Source organism: Delphinus delphis, chromosome 11 (assembly GCF_949987515.2).
Source record: "Delphinus delphis chromosome 11, mDelDel1.2, whole genome shotgun sequence".
NCBI classification, from domain to species: Eukaryota; Metazoa; Chordata; class Mammalia; order Artiodactyla; family Delphinidae; genus Delphinus; species Delphinus delphis.
This window is the reverse complement of record NC_082693.1, coordinates 85592738-85618595: the sequence shown is the minus strand read 5'-3', so window position 1 is coordinate 85618595 and position 25858 is coordinate 85592738. Positions and strand designations below refer to the sequence as shown.

The 25858-nt window shown below is 40.9% G+C and overlaps 1 protein-coding gene across 1 annotated transcript in view; it reads right to left on the bottom strand.

The window, feature by feature from the left end:
- C11H12orf75 (chromosome 11 C12orf75 homolog) overlaps positions 1-25858 on the bottom strand; it is a 37646-nt gene that overhangs the window by 1540 nt on the left and 10248 nt on the right. The window contains exons 2-5 of the mRNA XM_060023900.1: positions 21423-21447; positions 4540-4575; positions 3640-3719; positions 2255-2290 (exon numbers count right to left, since the gene is read on the bottom strand). Coding sequence (XP_059879883.1) covers positions 2286-2290; positions 3640-3719; positions 4540-4575; positions 21423-21447 — 146 coding nt within the window. The 3' untranslated portion in view covers positions 2255-2285. The remainder of the gene's footprint in view (positions 1-2254; positions 2291-3639; positions 3720-4539; positions 4576-21422; positions 21448-25858) is intronic.

Sequence of the window (25858 nt, the reverse complement as noted above, 5' to 3'; positions counted from 1 at the left end):
GCCACAGAGTGGCTGGGCCCGTGAGCCATGGCCGCTGAGCCTGTGCATCCGGAGCCTGTGCTCCGCAACGGGAGAGGCCACAACAGTGAGAGGCCCGCGTACCGCAAAAAAAAAAAAAAAAAAAAAAAAGTTACCAAATCAACTTTGAAGCTGGGTCACTGAGTGAGTTCGGTGGCTTTATTTCTAGAGAAGTTTTATATGTTAGGTCAAAAAAAAAAAAAAGTGTCTCCAATCTTTTCCATAAAATGTCTCTTCTCATCAGGGTTTCTGCCCAATAATTTAAGCTCAGGTGACATGCATCCAGATGCCTCACAGATAAGTACCACAATGGGCGCTTAGCAATTGAGTAAATGGACAGCCTATCAACTTAGAAAACTTTTCAGATAATTCAAAAGAGGCAAATGGATTGTTTAGCAATAGAGGTAAAGAATGGTGGAAATTGAGAGAGAGGGATGGCAATAAAATAGTTTTTATTTTTATATTGATAGCCACGAGCAGTAGGGAAATATTCTACCTAGCTGTCTAATGTTATGTGGACTGACTAACCAGCAATAGTGCTCAACTGTTATCAGGAAATTTTAGATCCATATACAAAGCTGGACAATCATCTTGTGTAACTCTGTCATGTAAAAACTGAAATTGGGTGAAGCTGGGAGAAGGTAAGGGATTCATCTAAGGTCCTGTGTTAACAGCAGAGCTACCGAGTCTCCAGATATCTATCTACACAGCACTTCTTCCCACTCTATTCAGATGCTTTTTGAAATACACCCTGTTTTCAGGAGGGTAAACACTAATATATGTTTACTTTCAACTAGATTATCTTTTCTATTTGATGCAAATAGTAAAACTACTGCTGCATCAGGGAAAACTAGCAGGGAACTTAGAAATCTACATGAGACTTAGAACTCTGTTAAAAATAACTAGAAATAGAAAATCTCCAGCAAGTTCCTAAAGAGAAGCTCAACACCCTAACGCGGTTATGGGCACTAGGGAATAATGCTCCATAATGCTGTAGCCTTGATGAGAGGGTCTTTGAAAAAGCAGCTGCCCAATATTGTGGTATTTCTTGTCCAGAAGAAACCAGTTACAGCTTCCATGTCCCTTTCCTCCAGGAGGAAAGCTTATTTGTCTCCACCTGTGAGCTTATTCTGCAACCCATCCCATCCCAGACACCAGCATCAGTACTGGCCCTCAGCCAGAAGCTGGTTCAATATCAAATCAGTCTTGCTTCTGATCTACCAATGGCTGGATTCTGGTTACAAAAAAGGATGATGGTACAGTGATGATGATATTGATGGTGATGATGACAATGACAATTATAGCAGAAGCTACCATCTACTTCACATTTAATCCTAACACAAACCCTTCAATAAGCATCAGGGGAAGAAACTTGCCCAGCTAGAAAGTGAAAGAGCCTGAATTCAAATCCACGGTTGTTTGACACCCAAAAGAGAATGGGCTATCTCAGGAGACAGAGCATTCCTGATCACTGGATGTTCAAAAGAGGTGGGATGTCATTCAGCAAGACTGAAAGACAGTGGGGATCTAAGCATTGCATGCATTTTGGTCCAGGTAAACAGAAACTCTTCTCCTCAATGGAAATGCTGCTCAGTAGCTTCTAGAGACTAGTACCCAAACAGTAGTTAATAAATGAAAGCTATTTTTCTTCTGTCCTTGTTCTTGTTTGTTTGTCTTATAATTCTAACTCCAAGCTCTTCACCAGGTCCACAGTGCTTCATCTTTTAAACTTGGTCTATATTTTACTATTCCTTCCTGAAAAACTGCATCTTTGCACACTGACAATTGCCTATCTCTACTGGAGTTTTGGTACTGGTACATCTTCTCTCTGTATGTCAACTACCCCTGACTATTGCCAAACATTTAATATTGATCCTAATCTAATTCCCAACCTCTCTAGTCTCTCCTTGTCTGTCACTTCCAAGGTCCTAGCCCCTCAAAGATTTTGGCAATGAAGAGTGAAACCCTGGTAGTATAGGCAAACAGCTTGTTCTTATTAAATGAATTAAGTTACATTTGAAAAAATATTAATGAAAAAAAGTAACTGCAAAGAAAATTGATCTAGTCATTAAAGACCTCTTTACAATAAAATATATTGGGTTCCATAGATTTAACCACAAGATGAGACCCCTCCTCATACTCAAGTTCGAGATTTCTTAGAAATATAGAGCATTAATATCTACAGTTCATTCATCCAGGCTGAATATATAGAATTATTTAGAAAAATATACAGTACCTCTTGATTATTGTCATGATATTACTTTCTTCTAATCTTAAAAAAAGAGAAAATTAAGAAAAGTTAAATATTCAGTTATAAAGAATATATTCCAGTTTCCTACAAAACTACAAATAGTTGTGACATATATGTATTTGCTAGTCTAAATCATCGAGTAGAGAAAAAAAAATGAGGAACAAATAACCATAGTACGTTAAGAAATAATAAAGGCTTGTGTACAAATTAAATCAAATATTACATATATGTAATTTTATGTGTACATATTAACAGTTCTTTAAAACCATATTATCAGACAACTGTACAGTGATTAGTAAATCAGCATTCTTCACCACGAGCCACACTTAAAAATTTACTTAACGGACTTCCCTGGTGGCAGAGTGGTTAGGAATCCGCCTGCCAATGCAGGGGACACAGGTTCAAGCCCTGGTTCAGGAAGATCCCACATGCCACGGAGCAACCAAGCCCGTGCGCCACAACTACTGAGCCTGTGCTCTAGAACCCAAGGGCTACAACTACTGAGCCCATGTGCCACAACTACTGAAGCCCATGCACCTAGAGCCCGTGCTCCGCAACAAGAGAAGCCACCGCAATGAGAAGCCCGAGCACTGCAATGAAGAGTAGCCCCTGCTCGCCGCAACTAGAGAAGGCCCGTGCACAGCAAAGAGGACCCAACACAGCCAAAAATAAATAATATAAATAAAAATAAATTAAAAAAAATTTACTTAAGCAAGAAGCTATCTACAAGGCTGCAATCGTACCTATTATCAAAAGAACTTCATTAGCCCTGCAATTACTAACTACTAAAACTCAGAAAAAGGAGTCTCCACTTCATTTCATTATACAAAAGACAGTTAATTTTCTTCTAATCACCAGACTACTTATCAGTCACATTTATAATATATTATAGGAATGTACCTTTATGTTCTACAAAAACTCCATAAACTTACTGAAATGTTTGCTTTCATTTTCACACTGATCATCACTGAAATTAACAAGAAATTTAAAATATCCATGGAGCATAATGACAAACAGAAGCTAAATTTTGCTCTGGAATTACTCTCATCATGTGGGTGGCAATTTCAACAAGTGATTACAATGAGCAGATATGGATTTTTTGGGTTTTATTTTTAAGGCCGCACCGAGCGGCATGCGGAATCTTAGCTCCCCGACCAGGGGTCAAACCTATGCCCCCTGCAGTGGAAGCACAGGGTCTTAACCACTGGACTGCCAGGGAAGTCCCAGCTATGGCTCTTATACACAGTTCACTGCAAGTCAGAAATATGTAGGGTGAGTCAGGCAAGCTGAAATATACATTTCATACGTTTTTCACAAAGCAAAAAAAAATAAACATGTAGAGAGAGTACACATCACATGGTTTTACTTACTTTTTCGCACAGTCTTTGTTTGATTGGACACCATATTGACAGCTTCAGATGGCAGACCAACATACACCCCTCCATAGTTTCTTGATGAAAAGAAGCAGAGATAGAAAAAATCAGACCAAACTACGTGGTTACTAAACATTTGCAGAAAATGATGAGAGCATGGGGCCTTCAAACAATTATAGAATTATTAAAATAACTCATGACTTTCCAAAGTAGAATTCAGAATATTATTGCCCTTGGAGAGATCTTGTTTTTCCATGTTAAAAAAAAGAAGCTATATATAAAAAAAAGAAAGCTGTGTAGTAGAATTTTTAGATATTTTACTTGCAGTGAGAAAGAAGAGAAGTTAGGATTTTTACAATTTAGTAGAGTAATGAATATCAGTAGCGTGACATGTTACAGTTAATCAGTCAACATTTATCAAGAATTCAGAGTGGTCAATGTGGTATGAGGTGCTATGGGCACACAAAAACACTTTACCTGTAGGTAGGTATAAAGTGAGAAGGAAGAGAGAGAGATAAGGAGTAATGAGAGTGGAGTTCTGCTAATCAGAGGATGGAAGGACGGAGAAGGCGGAAGGAAGGAAGAGATATCATCCAATTTTAGAGAACAGCACATCCAAAGGCCACAAGATGGAAACTAGCACAAGCCGTGTGCACAGGACAAACCAAGCTTGTTTGGAAGAAGCAAAGATTATGGTCCCTGGGCAAGATATTTATCACACTGCATGCTCCTACCTGTATTCTCTGTGCCAAAAGTTTTCCTGGTGGAATCTGTATTACTGGCAATGTGCTACAGTGGTCGATTAAATGCATGAGTTAAATTAATTCATGTTAAATTAAATCCATGAGGTGGGACCAAAATTATTCAAATTAAAGGTAGCTTCAACACCAAACATACCTCCTCTTGTCATCTTCTGTTATTGATTCTTCTGTTCTAAAAGGTCAAAAACGTTTGCTATGAGCTGTTTGGTTACACAGTCAGAGACTTCATTTTTGGCTCTGAGAAAAGAGGGACTGACGAGTTAAAGCCAATTTTGTTTATTTCAAGTTCTTCCATCAAGTATTTCTGTAACACAGGATTCTCTCTTCACCTCAATCATTTATATACTAAGAAATTGGCAGTTTTCTACTTACCAAAAAGCGCAAATCCATCAAATGCCAATAAGTCCAATTGCTGAACAAGATCAAACACTGAGGTAACCATAATGGAAAAGAATATAAAGAAAAGAATGTCCATATGTGTATAACCGAGTCACTTTGCTGTACAGCAGAGATAGCCACAAGACTGTAAATCAACTATACTTCAATTAAAAAAACAGAAAACACTAATTCGAGGGACAAAAAACAAAAACAAAAAACCTGAGGGCAGCCAATACTGGAAAGAGCACATTAATTGGGTGTCAGGAAGCCTGGGTTCTTGTCTGGCTGTGCCACCCGCTCCCTGTGTGACAGGCTGTGGGCAAGTTGCCAGCCTGTATCTCATCTGTAAAATAACAGGGTCGACCAGATGACGCCCAAGGTCCCTTCTAGTCCTAACACACTATGAGTTTGTGTCTCTTATGCCAGTTCAGCAGCACAGTTCTAGGTATGAAAGATTTCCTTAGTGCAAAAAGAGTTAAAGTCAATTTAACTTTCTTTTATCTAAAAAAAACAGCCATTTTATACATGATCTACTACAAAGAGGGAAATGTTCAAAGGAAATTTCTAGAGGGAATCACTACTTTAAAATGCACAGTATCTTTCCTTGAATAAGAGGAATCCATATTCTACTAGAATTCCTTGGCGTATTTTTAGATCAGGAAGTTTACCTTGAAGTACTAGCTAGCATACATTAGTTATTTTTCTGAAAGAAAAAAAAAAAACAAGGTTCAAATGTAACTCGCTGAACTCAACTTGTAATTATAAGGGGCTTCAGTTAAGAAGAAAGCAGACTGAAAACATCTAAGCAGCTTCACTGAATCTTTTAATTGCTGGGATTGTCATATCATGGTTTCACACATTTAAAAGCTGTGAACGTATATATGTACATGAGATTTTGCTTCATTGCAACAGCCCGTAAATCAGAAGTCTATAGAGAAAGGAAGTGGAGATTTGGAAATTATCTGTTAAACACTGGCCATGCACACAGAAAATACTCCAGTAGAGGGCAAAAGCCACCCTGCAATCTAATTTGTCCAAATTGAGCCCATAACCCACTTTTAATTATCAACTTCATTTATCTCTTGCTAAAGTTGGATCGTTTTTTAATTCAAAGGTGTCAAAGTCATGCTGTATTAGAACTGGTGCTATGCTTATTGAAGTGGTATAACACTTTCAGGTGCTGTTTACCAGTTTTAATTAAAATGGATTTATAACCCGTTAGTACAGATACTAGGAAAAATGATGGTGACAAACTCGTTCAAGATTATCAGAACTGTTTACTCTGGTTCTGAATGGCCAACATTATAATGAAATTGTTTGTGAAGCTGAAACCGGCAGATTTGGACATATACAATGTCTCATTTTTTCTCACAGATATTCTTTTCATATCCAATGACATATCTGTGTATTTTAAACCTTTCCCCTTTTGCCTAATCCATCTTAAGGATTTATTCAGTGTTTTAAAATATATTTAACTTCCCCTAATGTAAAAAAATAGTGAATTATTTTTAATCTATTATCTCTCATAAATTATTCAATGCCCTAAAACCCAACTGTTTTAGGTTTTGAGTAATGGCCTGGCCGTCCAAACACCTGGGCTGCCCCACCTGTGCACAACTTGAAATCACTGTACTTGTTTCCCCTCACAGAACATATTTTGAAAGATTTTGTTATCAACTGGCCTTACTATCTCACTTGCTGATAATTTTCTTAGACACACAAGTGCCAAAGGGAGCCTCTGATGTGCATGGGATGGTTCCCACGGGGTGTTTGTGTAATTCGAATCCAAGGCAAATAAATCTTATATTTTGCTAATGTAGAGCCTGGGCAGCCTCCTTGTAGGCACACGCAGATTTCCGTTCAGTTTCTAAAGTAATGAACATAGCCTGTGGTCCTTCCTCGAAGCTGCCAATCCAGAGCGTCGGGCTAGGAACTGCGCTCGGGCCGGATCACCCCCCACCATGGAGCCCTTGGATGAGCCACTGTTTTTCATGAGGGACTTGATTATTTTTCTTTTCTAGTCACGACAGCTTTAGTGGAAGGGCAGTGGTTACTGTGCAGCCTGCAGCTGTGATTGCTGACGGATCACAAGACTTGTTCCTAAAGCAGGGAAGGAAGTGGGGAGGAAGCGCAGGACAGAAAGCCACACGGACTCCGCCTTGGCGAGAACAGCAGTCGCTGACAGAGTCTGGAGGGCCCTCGATCACGGACATCATGGCCCTATTTTCTGTTGGTACTAAAGACAAAGAATGAGATGACTTCACCCTGGAGTCTTCCCTTAGAAAACAGAGACTGAAGATTGAATTAGTCCATGCTGGAAACGACAAAGTGAAAAAGAGGCCGATTCACATTAGATGAGCTGGAAAAGGCCAGACCACACTGCTCGGAGTTAATTGGTCCAAATATCCCCACAAACTCAGCCTACCCGTACACTTGCTCCTTTAGACAAGAAGCAAGTGGACATACCTCAACCAGGAGAAATCTCCTAGTGTAGCAATCCACTTCTAAATAATAGTTCTGAAGCACAGTGCAGGAGTCAATGCCCAGGTGCCTACAGGCAGAGGCACTGAAAATGGGAAGTGTGAATGAAGGGATTCAGGGACGAGAACACCCCTGAATCTACCATAAATAGGGAAGAAACCTTGAGAATAAGGCTTCTACCAAGGGAACCAAAACACGGGGTTGTAGGAGGCAAGGGACCAGACACCATCGATCAAATCACCTAAAAACAAAAAGTGAAAGGTAACTTTCACCAGTTTCCCTCCCCGCTCCCCCTGCTCCGGTCCCAATTTCACCACCATGGAGGCTGATGTCAATAAGGGGAAGGAAAGCCAGCACAAATTACCAAGGGGTCGACAACTGGAAACAACTACATGGCCTAGCAACACAAAATCTGCTCTGGCCAGGGAAACTGTGCTGGACTCACCCTCCCCACGTTCTGCAACGCAGGGGCGAGGACTCTGAGAAACATCCTCCTTTGCCACCCGGCTCCCTGTTAGGTTCTACCAGATGGGATGCTCAAGAGACATGAAATGCAAAAAGAGGGGAAAGGGCTGCTCCTTCTAGCTCTGCGTGCTGCTCCAGCCTACAGCACCCCAGCAGCTGGCTCCAGTTTCCAGGACTGGCCCTGTTAACACTCCTTTTCGGGTCACTACAGCTCAAGTGGGTGGGCAGCGGCTACTATGTGGCCTCCAACTGTGGTTACTGCTGGATTACAACATTCAGCTGCGATTACACCAGCCTGGCAGTGCCCTCTCTCCAGAAGTCAGTGTCCCAGCCCCAGAGAACTGCTCCTCTTCCGGGTCCTAGATTCCAATAACCCCAACTTCCTTCCTTTGTCACTCCTGCCCTAGGAACAGTAGCCACTTCCTATTATAACTCTCCCTACGACCTCAGCCTTCCCTTCTTACATCCTCAATCCTCCATGACCTGTTCAACCAATTCCTAATAGTAATTTCTCTCTGCTAAAATATTTAATGTGGTTTCCTTTACCCTGACTGGACACGAACTGACACATTACTTGGTAGCAAGAGTAGGGTTTATCTCCCAGCCCTGCATTGAACGTGTCTCACTAAAGCATTTAAAGTACCTGTTATTTCCTGTTTATCAGGCCCAATTACCATGTCATCAGTGTATTGGACCAGTATGACGTGCTGTGGGACATCAGTAACATCAAGATATTGCCGAATAGAGGATGAACGGCAACACTGTGATGGTATACTGTTGGCCTTGCCAGGTAAAAGCAAACTGCTTCTGTTATCCTCGCAAACCAGTTCAGAGGTAAAGTATTCGTCAAAGGTTGCAAAACAGGAGCTAGGGGCTATGTTGAGTGTTTTCAATAAAGATACCACACCTTGAACAGCAGCTGAAATTGGAATCACCATTTCATCAAGTTTACAAGAATCCAAAGTCACTCTCTAAAATAAATCTGCCTTCCACATGGGCCAAAGAGGCAAGTTAAAAGGAGACATGAGAAGCGTCTTCATTTTTTCAAGTCTTTGGTGACGGCACCAATTTCTGCAACTCCACCAGGAATGCAGTATTCCTTTTTGTATATTATTCTGGTATAGAAGGGAAATTCCATAGGCTTCTACTTGACCCTTCCTACCAAGATAGCCCTTCCTTCACAGGTCAGAGAGCCAATGTGGGGATTCTTCCAGTTGCCAAATACATCTACTCTGATTATGAACTCACAAACTGAGGAAATAATCAGAGTATGGGATCTGCAGACTACTGGACTCACTGCAATTTTTAGGTTAGCCAAAATTCCATTTTTTACCTGATGACTATAAGCCCACACATGGACTGATCGCCCATAATGGCATTTTGGGTCCTCAGGTGTTAACAGCAACTCAGAGCCAGTGACTAGAAATCTCTAAAAGGTCCAGGCACTTCCTTTTGTTCTGCACACAGTTGCTCTAGTAAATGAACACAAATCCTTTGGGGAAGATGTGAAAAAATATCTACCGTACATACATGTGGCCGTGTTTAAAATTCCCTCAAGGGAATGTGGCCTTAATTACTCTGAGTCTGACTTGGGTTTGGAAACTGGGTTAAGAGGCTATGCCTTTCCATTGTGATGACTCAGCTTAGCTTTCTGGCTCACAGACCAGAAGTCTTCCTCTTATAAAATATACAGAGGGAGAAAATGAACCCTTAGGTGGCCATCTTTCTCATCTATCCCTAGGGAGATTGTGATCAACTAGCTCTCATTAAAATTCCTTCCAGGATGAAACATTCTGCCTCTTCATCCCTGCTGTCTGTTATGGCAAGTGTGCCCACCTTGTCTTAGGTGGTTCAGTTCTTGGCCTCTGCTTCTCTGGGATCCTGTCACACCCAAGGAAACAAAGAACCCATCTCAAGGGCAGCATGTCCCAACTGTCATAGCCACGTTATAGAGGACAGTCATCTTGGATACTCCCTTCACTATGTGTCTCTCAATTTGCTCAGTCTCCTAGGGAAGGGGGTCTCCTCCGCAGTGGGGAGCAGCTCACACTTGAGAAATTCACACCAGCTTTCCTATCTCTTCAAGCCTTTGGATTCCTTCCTCTCCATCACACCAGAGAAGTCCTGACATGCTCCTCCCCTGGTGAGAGCATAAGCTCCTTCAGTTTAGTTTCGTCAACCAAGTTGACTAAACTGTTAAGAGTCCTAGCCATGCACCTAAACTAAATCTGGAATCTCTGTTAAATACAACAATATCAATAAATTCAGTCTCAGCATACACTGCTTCTCCTTGGTCTCACACCCTTAGAAGCCATTTCCATACATATTCCTGAGGATTCTGGTAGAAGAAAATGCACAAGCCTGCAATTACTTTGCAGTATAAGCTCTTTCTTCCCAGGTCAGACATTGTGCTTGTCCCGTGGGAACATCCTGAGATCTGATTCTATTTGTGGGTCCCGTAGCAATAAGGGGTGGTTGCAGTAGGCCCTGAGGGGGACAAGCACCCCCTAACAAGGCAATCACCCAGGCGAGGGGACCCAATTCCATGCCTCTTACCCAGCTGGTCTACCCCATTCTCAAAGGCCCTGCCAGGAAAACAGGAAGTTTCTGGCTGGCAAAGATGGGGAGAGAAAGTCAGCTCTTCATCATTAGCTTCACCTCAATTTTAATTTAGCCCAGTCTAGTGCTCTTGAGAGAGGAAATGGGAAATAGACGAGGCTACAACAGCTGTCTCTAATCTAACCAGGGACTAAATGGCCACAGACTACCCCCTGCAATGTGTAACTGAATCTAAAACAGCTAACAAAGAAAGCCCGGCCACTTAACACAGTCTTAATGCCTTAATATCATGGCAAGAGAAGGTCACGGCCCCCCTCGATTTCTGGCGTCCCCAACTAAGTGAAGAGGAAGGCAGGGTGGAGTGTTAAGAGGCAGGTAGGCTGGCTTTTTTTATTCAGTGGTGTAAGCAACCACCCATTTGAATAATTTTGAGGGTCTGGAAAGGCTAAGATTTAAATATAGTTTAATTCTACCTGTTGGCTAAAGTTACAAATTCAAGTTCTCTATTATCCATCACATGTGCCTCAGTGTCAACGAAGGGAGAGGCACGTGAAAGAGGAGGCCGGGCCCCAGGGGAGGGGCTGGAACTAAGAGCTGGGGTTTGGGTATAAACAGGGTACGTTTCACAGTGGTGCCCAGGACACATTTTAGAAGGAAGACTTACTTCTTGGGTCCAAAGAGTAAAGGAGCGAAGAGGTACTGAAAGACCTAGATTAAGTTTAGCAAGTAGTGCCTCCATTTTTTTTTTTTTTTTTTTGCGGTACGCGGGCCTCTCACTGCTGTGGCCTCTCCCATTGCGGAGCACAGGCTCCGGACGCGCAGGCTCAGCAGCCATGGCTCACGGGCCCAGCCGCTCCGCGGCATGTGGGATCTTCCAGGACCGGGGCACAAACCCGTGTCCCCCGCATCGGCAGGCGGACTCTCAACCACTGCGCCACCAGGGAAGCCTAGTTCCTCCATTTTTAAATCCCCATGAGCCACTACTCTACAGAGTAAACTTGTGTAATAAACTTGTTTTTTTCCAGAGGGAGCATGACCGAAAGCCTCTTGGTAAATTGCTTTCTCTGGTCTCAAGACAGTGTCTTATTTCTGGGCATATACAGCATCTGAAAATTTGTGGAAAGTGATGTCACATTTAGAAAGAAAATGTAATAGTGCAATATTGTTTAATCAAAAGGTCACGTCACATCTTTTGGAAAAAAACTTTTAAACCGCAAGAACATTTCCTAAGAACCATGGAGCATATGTTAACAATTTGGGACCAGGTTTAAAAAATACACTGGGCATTTAATTACCATCGGGTCTCTCTTTGTTAACAAAGATTTAGCTTCTTTTATCAAAGGACAGGTGTTGTAGGAGAAACAATGTGTCCAAGTTAAAGCCATCCACTGAGTCTCATGATAATCTCCTAGAGTGAGATCATATGCTCCCAGTGTCTGACTCAGATTTTCGGCCACTGCATTCATAAAAATGTTTGCAGAGCCAAGTGTGATTGAGGGTGACCACCAGTCTGTCATTTCCTCCCACTTTGGGGATTGCTGAAAAGCTAAATCCTCAGTTGATAGTTTAAAAATGACACATCTTGTTATAAAACAGAAACTAACACACCATTGTAAAGCTATTATACTCCAATAAAGATGTTAAAAAAAAAAAGACACACCTTTGCAGAGCAATATAGTGTTTAGTGATCGCTATCTTACCAAAGTTGCCCCTATTTGGGGCGATGTCAGAAAAAGAAAAAAAAAAAAAAAGCAACCGTTGGTTTCAAAAGTGCTTTCTTATATCTCAGAGTTTCCACCAAATACTTCTAGCCTACTTCCTTTGACGCCAGCGTGGCACTCTCCTCACACTTCTCAGATTGAGTATCTACACTGATCCTGATTCTCTAGGTCACTGCACACCCATCTGCTTCCTACTAGCTTTGCAGACCTTCTCCTAAATGAACCAGAGACACTGAATTTCTCTCTAACCATAAAGCACTGAATTTCTCTCTAACCATAAAGCTCTGACTTCTTTTAAGTCAAGGTTCCAGAAGGTGAGACACTTCCAAACCAGCTCCATGTCTGTGGTTGCTCTTTGGGGCTGGCTGGCTTTCCTCTGCCTGTCCTTTCTTCATTAATGTATTTCGTGCATATACCTATTTAAAGCTAACTCTCCACACAAAACACATAAACCTTTCAATCCATTTATACCATCCTATCAATAACGATCACTTCAATGAAGCGAGACCTTATTCAGAGTTACTACAGTAAATATAAACCACTACTTTTTTTCTTCTTCAGTAGCACATGGTAATCAGAATATTTTCGTCACAATATTTGCTTAGTTTCTGGGTTGTATAAAATAGCTGTCCCAAGTGACCTACAAAAAGGGTTTCAAAGGTAAAATAATGGAACCACGGCATGGACACATCATGTGCATTCTCTAGAACAAACACAGATGATAAACATCAGGCAGCCGCTAGCCACTCCAATTAATAGCTCCTCACGCACGGTGGCTACAGGTGCCTTAAAATTCAGAACGTTCTCACTGCCCTAGACTTCCAGAACGACATAGTTCTGTGGCAAAGAAAGGATTTATTTTTCACTTATTCATCAACAAAAATGTTCTAAATACAGAGCTATTCTTATTAGCGATGATCTAAAAAGCAGAAAAACAGGCTGCAGCCTTTTCTTTTTCCATATTTGCAGTGTCACTACAGAGGCCAAACTTATTTTGATTTGTAAACGGTACAATTTCAACACGGAAGCCTCAGGAGATCATGCGTGTAGCTCCAATGATCTATTTTTAGTTAGCATTCATGATCATCTTTTGGAATAAGCTTATTAATTGACAATGTTTACTTCCATTTGACACTACCATCCTCTAGATAAAGTGGAATCATTTAATTTTCTCTATAATATGTTTTTACGATGACCCCTCCTTTTCACGGAGGTTCCAATCGATTCTACCAAGCATTTAATTACATATGATATTGGACAGAATTAACACTTTATCATTGACTGTTAGGGCCTATATGTAATCTCATTCATGTCTTCACAATTTCAAAACTTCTTAGGACAGTTAGCTTTAAGTCTCTCTCCTTGGATGGGTCCCTTTCTTTCTTCCAGAATGTACTACCGGAGAACATGAGTGACATTTGCTCTTTGTATGGGGTAATGGATCAAGAATTAAATTGCAATTTCCCTACCCCTCTTCTGTTCTCCTTCTAAGCAGCACACAGTGCTGGATTATTTCAACATTGGGTGTAGAAGTATCCTTTGCTACAAAGCAGGCAGGAGTGTTCTCTCCCCTTTAAGAAACCTTGCTTTTCCCAGATGTATCACTTTTCTCAAAACCTTGGGAATAAGCAGCTTGTTTTCCCTCGTCCCAGGGTCTCCAAACAGGAGACAGAGCCAGAATGCTCCCAACCTCCCCAAAGCACTCCTTTAGATGGGGCCAATTTCATTTTCACTCAAAAATTCTCCTCGCTGGCATCAGCCCTGCCATAACAGCCCCGGATGCACTAAACATCTCGGCCCTGACTCAAAGGTTTTCTTCCTAACCGTCATTACCGTGGACAATTTTAAATCCCATGAAAACCACCTAAACGACCTCTTGCTTCACATTTTGCTGACTTCCTCTATCCCAGCAACTTTTACTGCTGCTCTAAGAACTTAATCCCAGGAGTGCTCCATGGAGCTTAGTTCCTGCAATTATTTCACCTCTGATATTTTAGAGTAGACAATCCCACTCCTTAGGGAAAAAAAAAAATCCTTCTTTCTCCCCTCCCCACAATTCCCAAGAAGCCTCCAGCCCCAGCTCTCCCCATTCATCAGCCCCTTAGGGCTTCCCCTCCCCCTCTCTCTAGCATGTGCCTTGCAGTCAAGCATTTCAACCATACTTGCCGGTCACAACCAACCCCTCTCTATCCCTGAATGAACCCACTCAATTGCTTCTCTGCCTTTTATTCCACTGGGTCCCACCAAGGAAAATCTGAACATGTATTGATGAGCAACCAATCGGAATGTGAGATTTCTAACCACAGCAAGGCCCTCAATGCACTGGGTCTTCTGCCATCAGGGATTCATAACAGAGGCACTGCCAAATCTTTTCAACAACCCTTAAACCACCTAATAATTCTAGCTACCATTTACGGGCGGGGGGCGGGGGGACAGGATGGGGGAGCAGGATAGCAACACATAATACCAAGTATTATCCTAGGAGCTGAATATACTGTACTAATAACCATCATAACCATTAAGCAGTTACTTAACCTCTCTGTGTCCCATCTCCTCATTTGTAAAATGAAAGAGCACTACTGTCTTCATCAGCCTGTTGGGGGTACTGAATGAGATAATGTACTTAAAGTGCTGGAAATCACTCTATGGTATGCAATTCTCAACAAAGATGAGCTATTAAAATTGAGAATGATGAGGATAATGATGAAGACGGTTACCCTGAACAGTTATTATTATCCCAATTTTACGGATAAGAAGATTAAAGACACAATATCACACAGCTAGTAAAGGATGGAGAGCAGTTTAAACAGAGGTCTGTCTGCTTCCAAAATGCATGCTTTTTCAATGCTACTTCCACCCCGGAAGACGGGTAGAATTTTTCAATGCTACCTCACTTCAGAAGACAGCCTTGCCTGCCATGTCACAGAGGAGAAACAAGGCTATCAGATACCCTCAGGCTTGTAATTAGGAGAGGGCTCAGCTGACACGGGTGTATATGACACGAGAAATTTATAAAGAATTCCAAGGAAACTCAAGATTAGAGATACATAATTCCATGTTTTAAAAAAGACAGAGCTGGGCTTCCCCGGTGGCGCAGTGGTTGAGAGTCCGCCTGCCGATGTAGGGGAGACGGGTTCGTGCCCCGGTCCGGGAAGATCCCACATGCTGTGGAGCGGCTGGGCCCGTGAGCCATGGCCGCTGAGCCTGCGGGTCCGGAGCCTGTGCTCCGCAGCGGGAGAGGCCACAACAGTGAGAGGCCCGCGTACCAAAAAAAAAAGAGCTTCAGCATGTTTTTGTTGTTGTTTTAAAGATTTTTTTGTGTGATGTGGACCATTTTTAAAGTCTTTATTTAATTTGTTACCATATTGCTTCTGCTTTATATTTTGGGTTTTTTTGGCCTCGGGGCATGCGGGATCTCAGCTTCCCCGACCAGGGATTGAACCCGCATCCCCTGCCTTGGAAGGCAAAGTTTCAACCACTGGACTGCCAGGGAAGTCCCTTCAGCGTGTTTTATGATAACTCATTCCAAGATATTTTTCTCTATAGCTGTCACCTTCCATAACAATAAAATTACTTTACCCAGAAAAAAATCTTAATGAAATATCACTTTACAAGTTTTAAGTGAAAGAAGTATTTGAATAACCTTGTTTAAATTGAGTGGCCATGAGCTTTTATGTTCAACAGCAGACATTAAATTTGAGTCAACTTGTTATTCAACATATATTTGGAAAATTCACATATATAGAATATATGTATTATTAAAAATCAAGAGATTTTTTTTGAAATAACATGGAAGGTGACCTACATGGAGAAGCTGCTTCTCTTCTGCCTGCCCAGTTATAATTCTCTCCCATTCTGGTAACAGCATCACCACTCTCCCACTGTTTAGCCATATGGTTAGGTGAGGTTAATGACACCAATTGGCTGCAGCAGCGGGCACGTGACCCAGGCCTGGCCAATGAGAGCCCACGTTCCCCTGGCCCACTGACTGGTTCAGGGAGAGGCACCTGACCCCACGTCCTAGCCAGGGAAAGCCTAGCCCTAGGACTTTTGATCAAACTACGGAGAAAGAGAAGCTCTTTTTCTACAGGAATTATTAAGCTGATGAGATAGAAACTGGCCATCTCCATCACCACTGGGGGAAAGCTGCCTTAGCATGGAGCCAAAAACAGGAAAGTAGAGATGAGAGTTTCTTCCTGTCATTCAATCACCTGGATCCAGCTGTGACTAAGGCCTAACCCTTGGAAGTTTTCCGTTACACATGCCAATAAATTCCTTTATGTTTGTTTGTTTAGGCCAGTTTAAGCTGGGCTTCTGCCATTTCCAACCAAAAATATCCCAACACGACCTATTTGTGCCAAATAGCTAAGATAATTCGCAGAAATAAAATAAAAGCATGGCTGGGGTAAGATGGGAATAAAGACACAGACCTACTAGAGAATGGACTTGAGGATATGGGGAGGGGGAAGGGTAAGCTGTGACAAAGTGAGAGAGTGGCATGGACATATATACACTACCAAATGTAAAACAGATAGCTGGTGGGAAGCAGCCCCATAGCACAGGGAGATCAGCTCGGTGCTTTGTGACCACCTGGAGGGGTGGGAAAGGGAGGGTGGGAGGGAGGGAGGTGCAAGAAGGAAGAGATATGGGAACATATGTATATGTATAACTGATTCACTTTGTTATAAAGCAGAAACTAACACACCATGGTAAAGCAATTGTACTCCAATAAAGATGTTAAAAAAAATAAATAATAAAAGCATGGTTGATTCGCAGGTTTGTGAAAATAGCCAAATGTCATCACATTGAATTTACTTCTGTTTTGTTCTGCATGTTAGTGTACTGTGATTTATTTTTGAAAAGAGAGGGAGAGAAAAAAGAAAGTCTCGGGCTACCCTGGTGGCGCAGTGGTTGAGAGTCCGCCTGCCGATGCAGGGGACACGGGTTTGTGCCCCGGTCCGGGAAGATCCCACATGCCGCGGAGCGGCTGGGCCCGTGAGCCATGGCCGCTGAGCCTGCGCGTCCGGAGCCTGTGCTCCGTAGTGGGAGAGGCCACAACAGTGAGAGGCCCGCGTACCGCAAAAAAAAAAAAAAGTAAGTCTCACTCCCTGATATACATGTGGGTCTGTCTTATGATGATTAAATTTCTATATATCTTCACCCATGCTTTCCTCCTTATCTCAAGTTGCTAAGGGGACCCTTCTATGTTTTTAATCCTTCTTGCATGTTGTAGAATCTATGTACATTGATAACTCCCTCAGCCACACAGATAACACCTCCCCAAACTACCCTCAGCTCTTCGTACTCAACTTGCTCCTACCCTTTTGCCTATGGGCACACCTACCTCTCCTCCATGTAAAAAATAAACAGAAAAAGAAAAACAGACTTCAATATACAAAATCATCCATACACATAACTACACAAAGAAACGGAAGAAAACAGTGTAAAATATTAATGATGATTGTCTCTGGTGGGAGAATAATAGCTGATTTTTTCTTTTTAAAAAAAATGCTTTTCCATACTTTCTGAACTTCCTTAGTATTCCTTTTATAACAAATATATTTCTTGGGACTTCCCTGGTGGTCCAGTGGTTAAGACTGCACTTCCACTGCAGGGGGCACGGGTTTCAATCCCTGGTTGGAGAACTAAGATCCCACAAGCCACACGGCATGGCCAAAAAAAAAAAAAAGAAATGTATTTCTTAAAATATGCTTCCTCTTTAAGCTACTAACATCTTTCTATCCCTTACTGCCTTTTTGTTGTAAAACAAAAGACCAGGCATCCCTTCCTCACTCCTAAGTTCGCTTTCACCCTGACTCCATCAGAGAACTCACATCACCCAACTGAAACCAAGTGACCAGTGTGGCTGTCACTCTACATGCACTGGCTTCTCCTCTCCCTTTAGCCCATGTGATCTCTTTGGATCATCAGCCATCCCTTCCCTTGGCTCAAGTTTGAAACCACAGGGTCATCTTCGCCTCAGATTTTCCTTTCCTTTACTTCCCCGTTCAGTCATTCAACGGGTCTTATCAATTGTATTTCCGAGTGCGCCTTGAACACACCACCTCTGCTCCTTTCCAGTGTCCTGTCTGCTGTCTAACCCTCTCGTGGCCTCAGCGCCATTAATCCCCTGTGCCTCCACCCCTCCCCCATCTCACACATCCCACTGCCTTGGGAGTCATCACCCTAAAGCTCAAACACAGTCATGTAATTCCCCACCTTAAAATTCTGAATGGCTCTTGAATGCATATAAAAACCAAGTACAATGACTGGCCTGGCACCAAAGGCCCTCCACAAGCCGGCTCCAGCCCACCAGCCTCATCTTCCACCTCTGCTGAGCCTACACCACAGGCTCAGGGCAGACTGGTTGACTTCCCAGAAGAGCTGGGGCTCTCCTGCACCCATGTGCCTCCTTTCGTGCTCTTTCTCCTGCCCTGGGTTGCCATCCTTCTCCTTCCTACACAAACTCTTACTCACCCTTCAAGACCCAGACAAGCATTAAATTTTGACTATTTAATAATTAACTATTTTAATAATTAACACTTAAAATCACACTGTATTTTGGTCCCCAGTAGCCACTGACCTACTTTAGGGCAGAAATATCATTTTATTTGTTATTAAATCCTGGCTTCTTGCCTATAGAAAGCAGGCAAATAAACAGGTAAGTGGAGATATAATAAAAATCCCAAACCTTCCCTAGAGAACTATTTTTATTATATATTAAGGGAGTAATCATAACGTTTCTGACTTGTAAAAAACAATCGTAATTCCCCCCCCAAAGGCTTTTACGTGGTCTGTACACTATGGTGGTTGCCCTATTTGAGGTTCTGTACTCTTAGCATCCATTACGTGAGTTTGGCCACTTCTTTTGCCTTGAAATCAGTGTCTTCAGATTTAAAACAAAAAGAAAAAATTTAAATCTTCATAATATAAGTTTAAATTGTCTTAATTTCTTAGCTCCTTTCATGGCACCCCCTAATTTCATAGCACCCCCCAATGTTATGGTCAAGCTTTATAAACCTACAGCTTCTGATTTTTTCTTAAAAAGGGTTTGAATATACCTTTTGTGCGAGGAAAAATAACACTATAATATTCTTCAATTTTTTCCAATTAAATTTACCATATTTATTTTTTAAAGGGTCATTTATTGAGTAAAATTACGTCTTTTTAGTTACAGAGCCTATGAGGTACACAAAGCCACAGGAAGTTTAAATTCTAGAGAATTCAGGATTTTAGAAAGTAGTTAAATGGCATCTCATGTCCTGGAGTAGTTAATGTTGACAAAATGTCCACAAAGGTATCACTAAATCTCCTTAGAAATTTCCATGCTTCTGAAAGAAAGAGGAAGTCATGAAATCAATCTCTCCTTAAAGAGAAATGATGGAATTCATTTATTGAACACTATGTCCACAGCACGATACTATTAACTAGAGGGGAGTTCTCTCAATTCCCAAGGGAGAAAAGACAAGGAGATAAATAACACTATAAGCCCAATATGACATATCATAAGACAGGTCCAAGCTGCTGTGAAAGTTCAGAAGAGGAAGACATATCCAGTAGAGAGATCCAGGAAGTTCTTCTCGTAAAGGATAAGATATAAACCCAGGAGAACAGATAGAATTTTCACAGACAGAATTGGGGAAAATGCCATTCCAGGCAGAGGGAACAGCAAAAAAAACAAGGAGCCAAGACAGGAAACAGGAGGTCAGTTTGAGACCATGAGAGTGGGCTCAGAGCAGGACTTCAGCTCACCTCTGGGTCCTTGGCCTCATTCACTCTCTAACTGCAGGGTTTCTTTCCCCCTAAAGGCTGAAACCTAAAGGGCCTTCCTATTCCCAAAGGATTCTGGGCTCAATCCCGTGGGCAGTGGAGACTAATCAAAAGTTGGGAGTGGGGGGCCTAAAAGGGCAGGGGATTAATCTGGCAACAACATATAGAAAGGGAGGGAGAGACTGAAGAGAGACCCAGATACTGCAATAACAGGCACAGGTAAGGATGCTGAACACATTGTTGCTAAACGTTTTGGTAATAAACTCAACCACTGCAACCAGGACACTGAAGCATTCTATACTGCCTCCTTTTATATGGGACTCGAAAGTCCCATATAAAAAGCTTATTTAATTCCCAAAAAACTTTACAACCCTATTCTAATCTTCTCCAGATTCCTTTTTATAATTAAAAACAAAGTCCAACTCTGCTTTTGACGAGAGCTTTTAAGGCCCACCACTCCATTTGCCCCTGCTGTGAAAGCCTTTAAGAAAGCTGGGAACTCGTACATGTGTGCTGGCGGGGAAGATACAGCCAGGCGCTCCTCTGCCTATGCACAGGAGCCTTCACCCCAGCCCCACTCCCAATAAAAACCAAAGCTGCTCACCCCTTCCTTCACTCAGACTGAATGGACCAGTTCGGGAGCCACCCCGCTCTCCCCAGAAAGCCTCATTATGTGAGCAATACACCTTTTCCTACCCTCTTGGTGTGTGTGTGGCACCATCGCTCTTGACATCCAAACCAGCTGGGGTGGCTTGGGCAGAGGTTGATTCCACAATCCATGGAGTGACTGCAAACACTCTTTTTGTTGTTGTCGTTCTTGGGGTTCTCCATCCCCACCTTCTCCCTCCCCCAATCCCAATGTCCAGCTCCCTAATGGCACTTTTTTTTTTCCAGAACTGCTGATTTTTATTTATTTTTTTCACTGAAGTATAGTTGATTTACAATGTTGTGTTAGTTTGTGGTATACAGCAAAGTGATTCAGTTATATATTTTCTTCATATTCTTTTCCATTATGGTTTATTACAGAATATTGAATACAGTTTCCTGTGCCACAAACACTCTTAAATAGTGAACTACTGCAATGTCCTTACTATACCTAGATTTGAGGTAGGAAGATGCAAAGAAGGGGCATGATGGAAACACTGAAAGGGTCTTGTGGTATGAAGTTCAACTCAATATTGATTACCTTGAATGGTCATATACATTCACTCAAACATCTAATTATCGACTTTAAAACGATTCAGCGTGCATTGGTAAATGCTTGGCTCCAGGCCCTCCTCACGGGCTAAACTCTAAGATGTTGCATAGTCATAGGAGCTAGGTGCTTAATTCTTCCATAATCACTTGCTTGCAATTAGAAGAAATCTCTACACAAGCTGGTATAGAAACAGAGTTAAACATTTCCCTTTCTTAAAGCTCTGAGTTAAAATGCTAGGGCAACTGAAACGCTAAAATGAAAAGTCACAAATAAACCCATTCTTCAAATAGCCCTTTAGTTATAAACCAAACAATAATCTTAATTTGTGCTCAGTACAGAAAGTACTTCCATGTCTTTTCAGCCAAACCTACATATCTAAAGGTCATAACCATGAAAACAGTGTCTTCCTCAGAAAGAGTTTAGAAAATCATAATATTAAGTACTTACACATCTTTAGCTGCTCCTGCAGGGCCTAGAAAAAAAGAAAAAGATAGCTTTCCATTATCTTGATAGTATTGCTACAAAAATCTTAAGCCCAATACCCAACTAAAATAATATTTTATAAGAGATGAGTTGAGAATATGATTTTTTGAAAGATCATCTTAAAAAAGAAAAGGAGAGCAGGAAAATCATAAAATCCAAATCTTCGGTTTAGAATTTATTCTGCCCATTTTTAACAATTCCTATAAATTATAAGGTGTTGTTTCTGAAAGGGATTTTACAGACCGCCCAAACTAATCTGCTCATTTTACAGATGAGCAGATTAGGAAACTGACAGATTTGAGAAATATTTTCTTTTCTAAGCTAGTACCTACATGGAACTGTTATAAGTCACGCTATGTACTAATCATAAAGTAAAGCAAAGTCACAAGACAAAATGGAGGTGATGTCCTAAATAAATTAGCAAGACTCAAGGATGCCAGCCCAGCTCCAAAAGGAGTAACATACATTTCTAACTCTGCTTCTATTTGCTACTGAACCCTCTTGTTTCTGCTTCCCACTCACGTGCCAAAAACAACCCATCTCTTTTGGACCCCAGTCCTATCACTTAACACAGATTCTCTGCCCACAGCACAGTTCCATCTGCACTTCCTCCCCCTAATACCCTTACCTGAACAATACAGAACTTGGTTCCAACTTTACAAGCCACATGGCATTAAGTATACTTTAATCTCTTAAAAACTCACTTCCCTCTTGTGACAAATGAGGAAAATAAGAATACCTTTCTCAAAGGTTATTGTGAAGTTCTTTAAAAGATGTATATCCTTATCAAAATACTAATGACATTTTTCAAAGAAATAGAACAAATAATCCTAAAATTTTTATGGAACCACAAGAGACCCTGAATTGCCAAAGCAATCTTGAGAAAGAACAAATCTGGAGGCATCATGCTCCCTGATTTCTAACTATATGACAAAGCTATAGTAATCAAAACAGTATGGTACTGGCAAAAAACAGGCACACAGATCAATGGAACAGACTAGAGAAACCAAAAATAAACCCATGCATACATGGTCAATTAATTTATGACAAATGAGGCAAGAATATACAATAGGGAAAGGACAGTCTCTTCAATAAATGGTGTCGGGAAAACTGGACAGTCATATGCAAAAGAATGAAACTAAACTATTATCTTACATCATATGCAAAAATTAACACAAAATGGATTAAAGGCTTAAATGTAAGACCTGATACCATAAAAACTCCTGGAGGAAAACACAGGTGGTAAGCTACTTGACACCAGTCTTGGAAATTAATGCTTGGATCTGATTCCAAAAGCAAAGGCAACAGAAGCAAAAGTAAACAAGTGGGACTACATCAAATTTTAAAACTTCTACACAGCAAAGGAAACCATCAACAAAATGAAAAGACAACCTACTGAATGGGAAAAAATATTTCTAAATCACATATCTGATTGGGGTTAATATTCTAAATATATAAAGAACTCATGAAACTCAACAGCAAAAAAGAGAGAGAGAGAGAAACCAACCTGATTTTAAAATGAACAAACATCTGAATAGAAATTTTTCCAAAGAAGATATACAGATGGTCAACAGGCACATGAAATGATGCTCAATATCACTAATCATCAGAGAAATGCAAATCAAAACTACAAGATATCACCTCACACCTGTTAGAATGGATACTATCAAAAAGACAACAAATAACAAGTATTGGTAAGTGATCTGGAAAAAAGGGGGCACCAGTGCACACTGTTGGTGGGAATGTAAATTGGTGCAGCCACTACGGAAAACAGTATGGAAGTTCCTCAAAAAATTAAAAACAGAACTACCATACAATCCAGCAATTCTACTTCTGGGTATTTATCCAAAGAAAACAAAAACACTAATTCAAAAAGATATATACACCCCTATGTTCATTGCAGCATTACCCACAATAGCCAAGATTGAAAACAAGTGTCCATTGCTGGATAAATGGATTAAGGAGATGTGAGATATATATAGATATACCTATATATATAAGAGGCTAGAATAATAGAATTCTACCCAGCAATAAAAAAAAGAAGGAAATCTTGCCATTTGCAAAAACATGGACGGACCTTGAGAGAATTATGCTAAGCAAAATAAGTCAGAGAAAGACACATACCATGTGGTTTCACTTATATGTGGAATCTAAAAAACAAAACAAATGAAAACAAAACAAAAGTCAAAGATATAGAGAAAGGAATGGTGGTTGCCAGAGGGGAGGTGGGTTAGGGAATGGGCAAAACAAGTGACAGGGGTCAAGAGATATAAACTTCCAGTTCTAAAATAAATAAGTCATGGGGATGTCACGTACAGCACAGTGACTACAGTCAACAATACCGTAGAGCATACTTTAAAGTTGCCAAGATAGCAAATCCTAAAAGTTAACTATGCATGGTGACAGATGGTAACTAGACTTATTGTGGTGATGATCTCACTGTGTATACAAATACGGAATCATTTCATTGTACACCTGAAACCAATACAATGTTATATGTCAATGACACCTCAGTAAAAAAAATTTAATAAATTTTAAAAATTATAAAAAGATGTAAACAGCACAAAGTCTGGCACATAAAAATAGCTCACTAAGTTGTTATTATTAGCAGTCACATTTTCCTTAATATCTCAATTTCCATATCTATGAAATGGGAATTAAATTAACTTCTGCACAAGTCACAGAGGTGTGAAAATAAAGGAAAATGTGCTACAAAATAAACAAGTAAGTCTGCAAAGAAGTTATTGCCAAAATTGTAAAAACTGTACCCCAGTGATATTAATCTAGGATCTATAATTCTGCAAATTCAAAGCAGAGCATAAAGGTAATCAAGACTATGTCTCAAATAAATTCTTTTAAGGCTTTGACCAAACCTGAACTTTGTAACAAACTTGAGTCATTACTCAGGGAAGAGTAACATTTCTGTTCCCACAATTCTCATTAAAATTATATAAATAAAAACTGCTTTGGAATCTGAGATCATAAAACCAAAAAAGAAAAACGTAAAATTTTTTAAACCTTAACATAAGAACAGTGGAGTGTTTTGATAGGTAAAAATAAAGGATTAGTGCCACCAAAAACCCATAAAAATTAACGTTTTATTTCAGAGTCAAAACAAGCATAAGAATCTGGAAGAAAGTCTAAAAAGAAAATAAATATCCTCATTTTCTTATTTTCATTTTCATGGAAAAGGACAGGGAATGATTGGGGGGTTGCTGCACTCAGGGGAAGGGAGAGCTGGAGGTGTTGGGAACTGATTCTGTGATGTCTTACAGAGAGAAGAAAGCGATCATGACGGGTCATGAGTGCTGGGCCTTTAGAGATGAAGGGCCATCAGGCACAAGCCACAGGGAGGGCACAGCAGACAGAAGCTGCCCCACTGTGTCTCAGGGAATGGCAGCAGGGTGGTAGGGAAAGAACAGCGTGGAACTGGAAGGCAGAAGACCCAAGTAAAATTCCTGCTCCAGTATTTGTTTGAGTCACTAGTTCACCCAGCTTCAGTTTCTAATACTGGGCCGACAAAGGCAGCTGAGAAGACAAAGTACAATAAATGGCTGTGAAATTCACTTCAAAACAGCCACACGTTGCCTCCTCAGTACCTATTTTAATCAGCCACCAGCAACCCTGCATCCACTTCACCTTGACTGCACCAGGCTCCAGGCACCCTTATGGCCTCTTCCCTGCTGGGTTCACCATCTAACATCCCAGCAGGCTCAAGGCAGATGCCAGGTACTACCTTCCAGAAGGAAGTCAGCAGGCCATTTCTTCTGTTCTCAAATGTCCCTCATTTAAAGGGCAACGTCTATTTAATAACTGCAAAGTGAAGGAGGCCAAGAAGTTAAAAACACTAAATCCAGTATATACATATGACTGTAATGTACACTCCATCTTTATAAAAGGGAAGAAGATGTGCATCTTCTTAGGAGCAAGGTAGCAGGGGGTTAATGATAAGGTTATAACCAGGGCAGGTAGAACACGACTCCCAACACACAGCTTCACAGAGAAAAAGGAAAAAAAAAGACGACTGTAATTGTTGAAACCCTCAGCAAAACTATCAGAATATCTAGGCATATAAAATGTGAAATATCTCTTTGTTCTGCAAAAGTATAAAATCATAAAATTATTAGAAATAGAAGAAAAATTCTGATTACCCTCAGTGCAACATTTTAATCACACTTCACCTATGTATTGATTATAATTAACCAGATGGAGAGTTCTTCTCTAGATAATTCATGCAAAAGATCCTTTGACTACAACTATTCAGATAGTGCCAAAATCCCATTTGCTTTAAGTTATGTTTATGGTTCATGTGATTCATCATTTATTGAACAAATATTTATAGTGGTGTAGCTACTTCTTTCAAGCCGTCTGGGACAGAACATTTGTTCCTGTTAGTACCA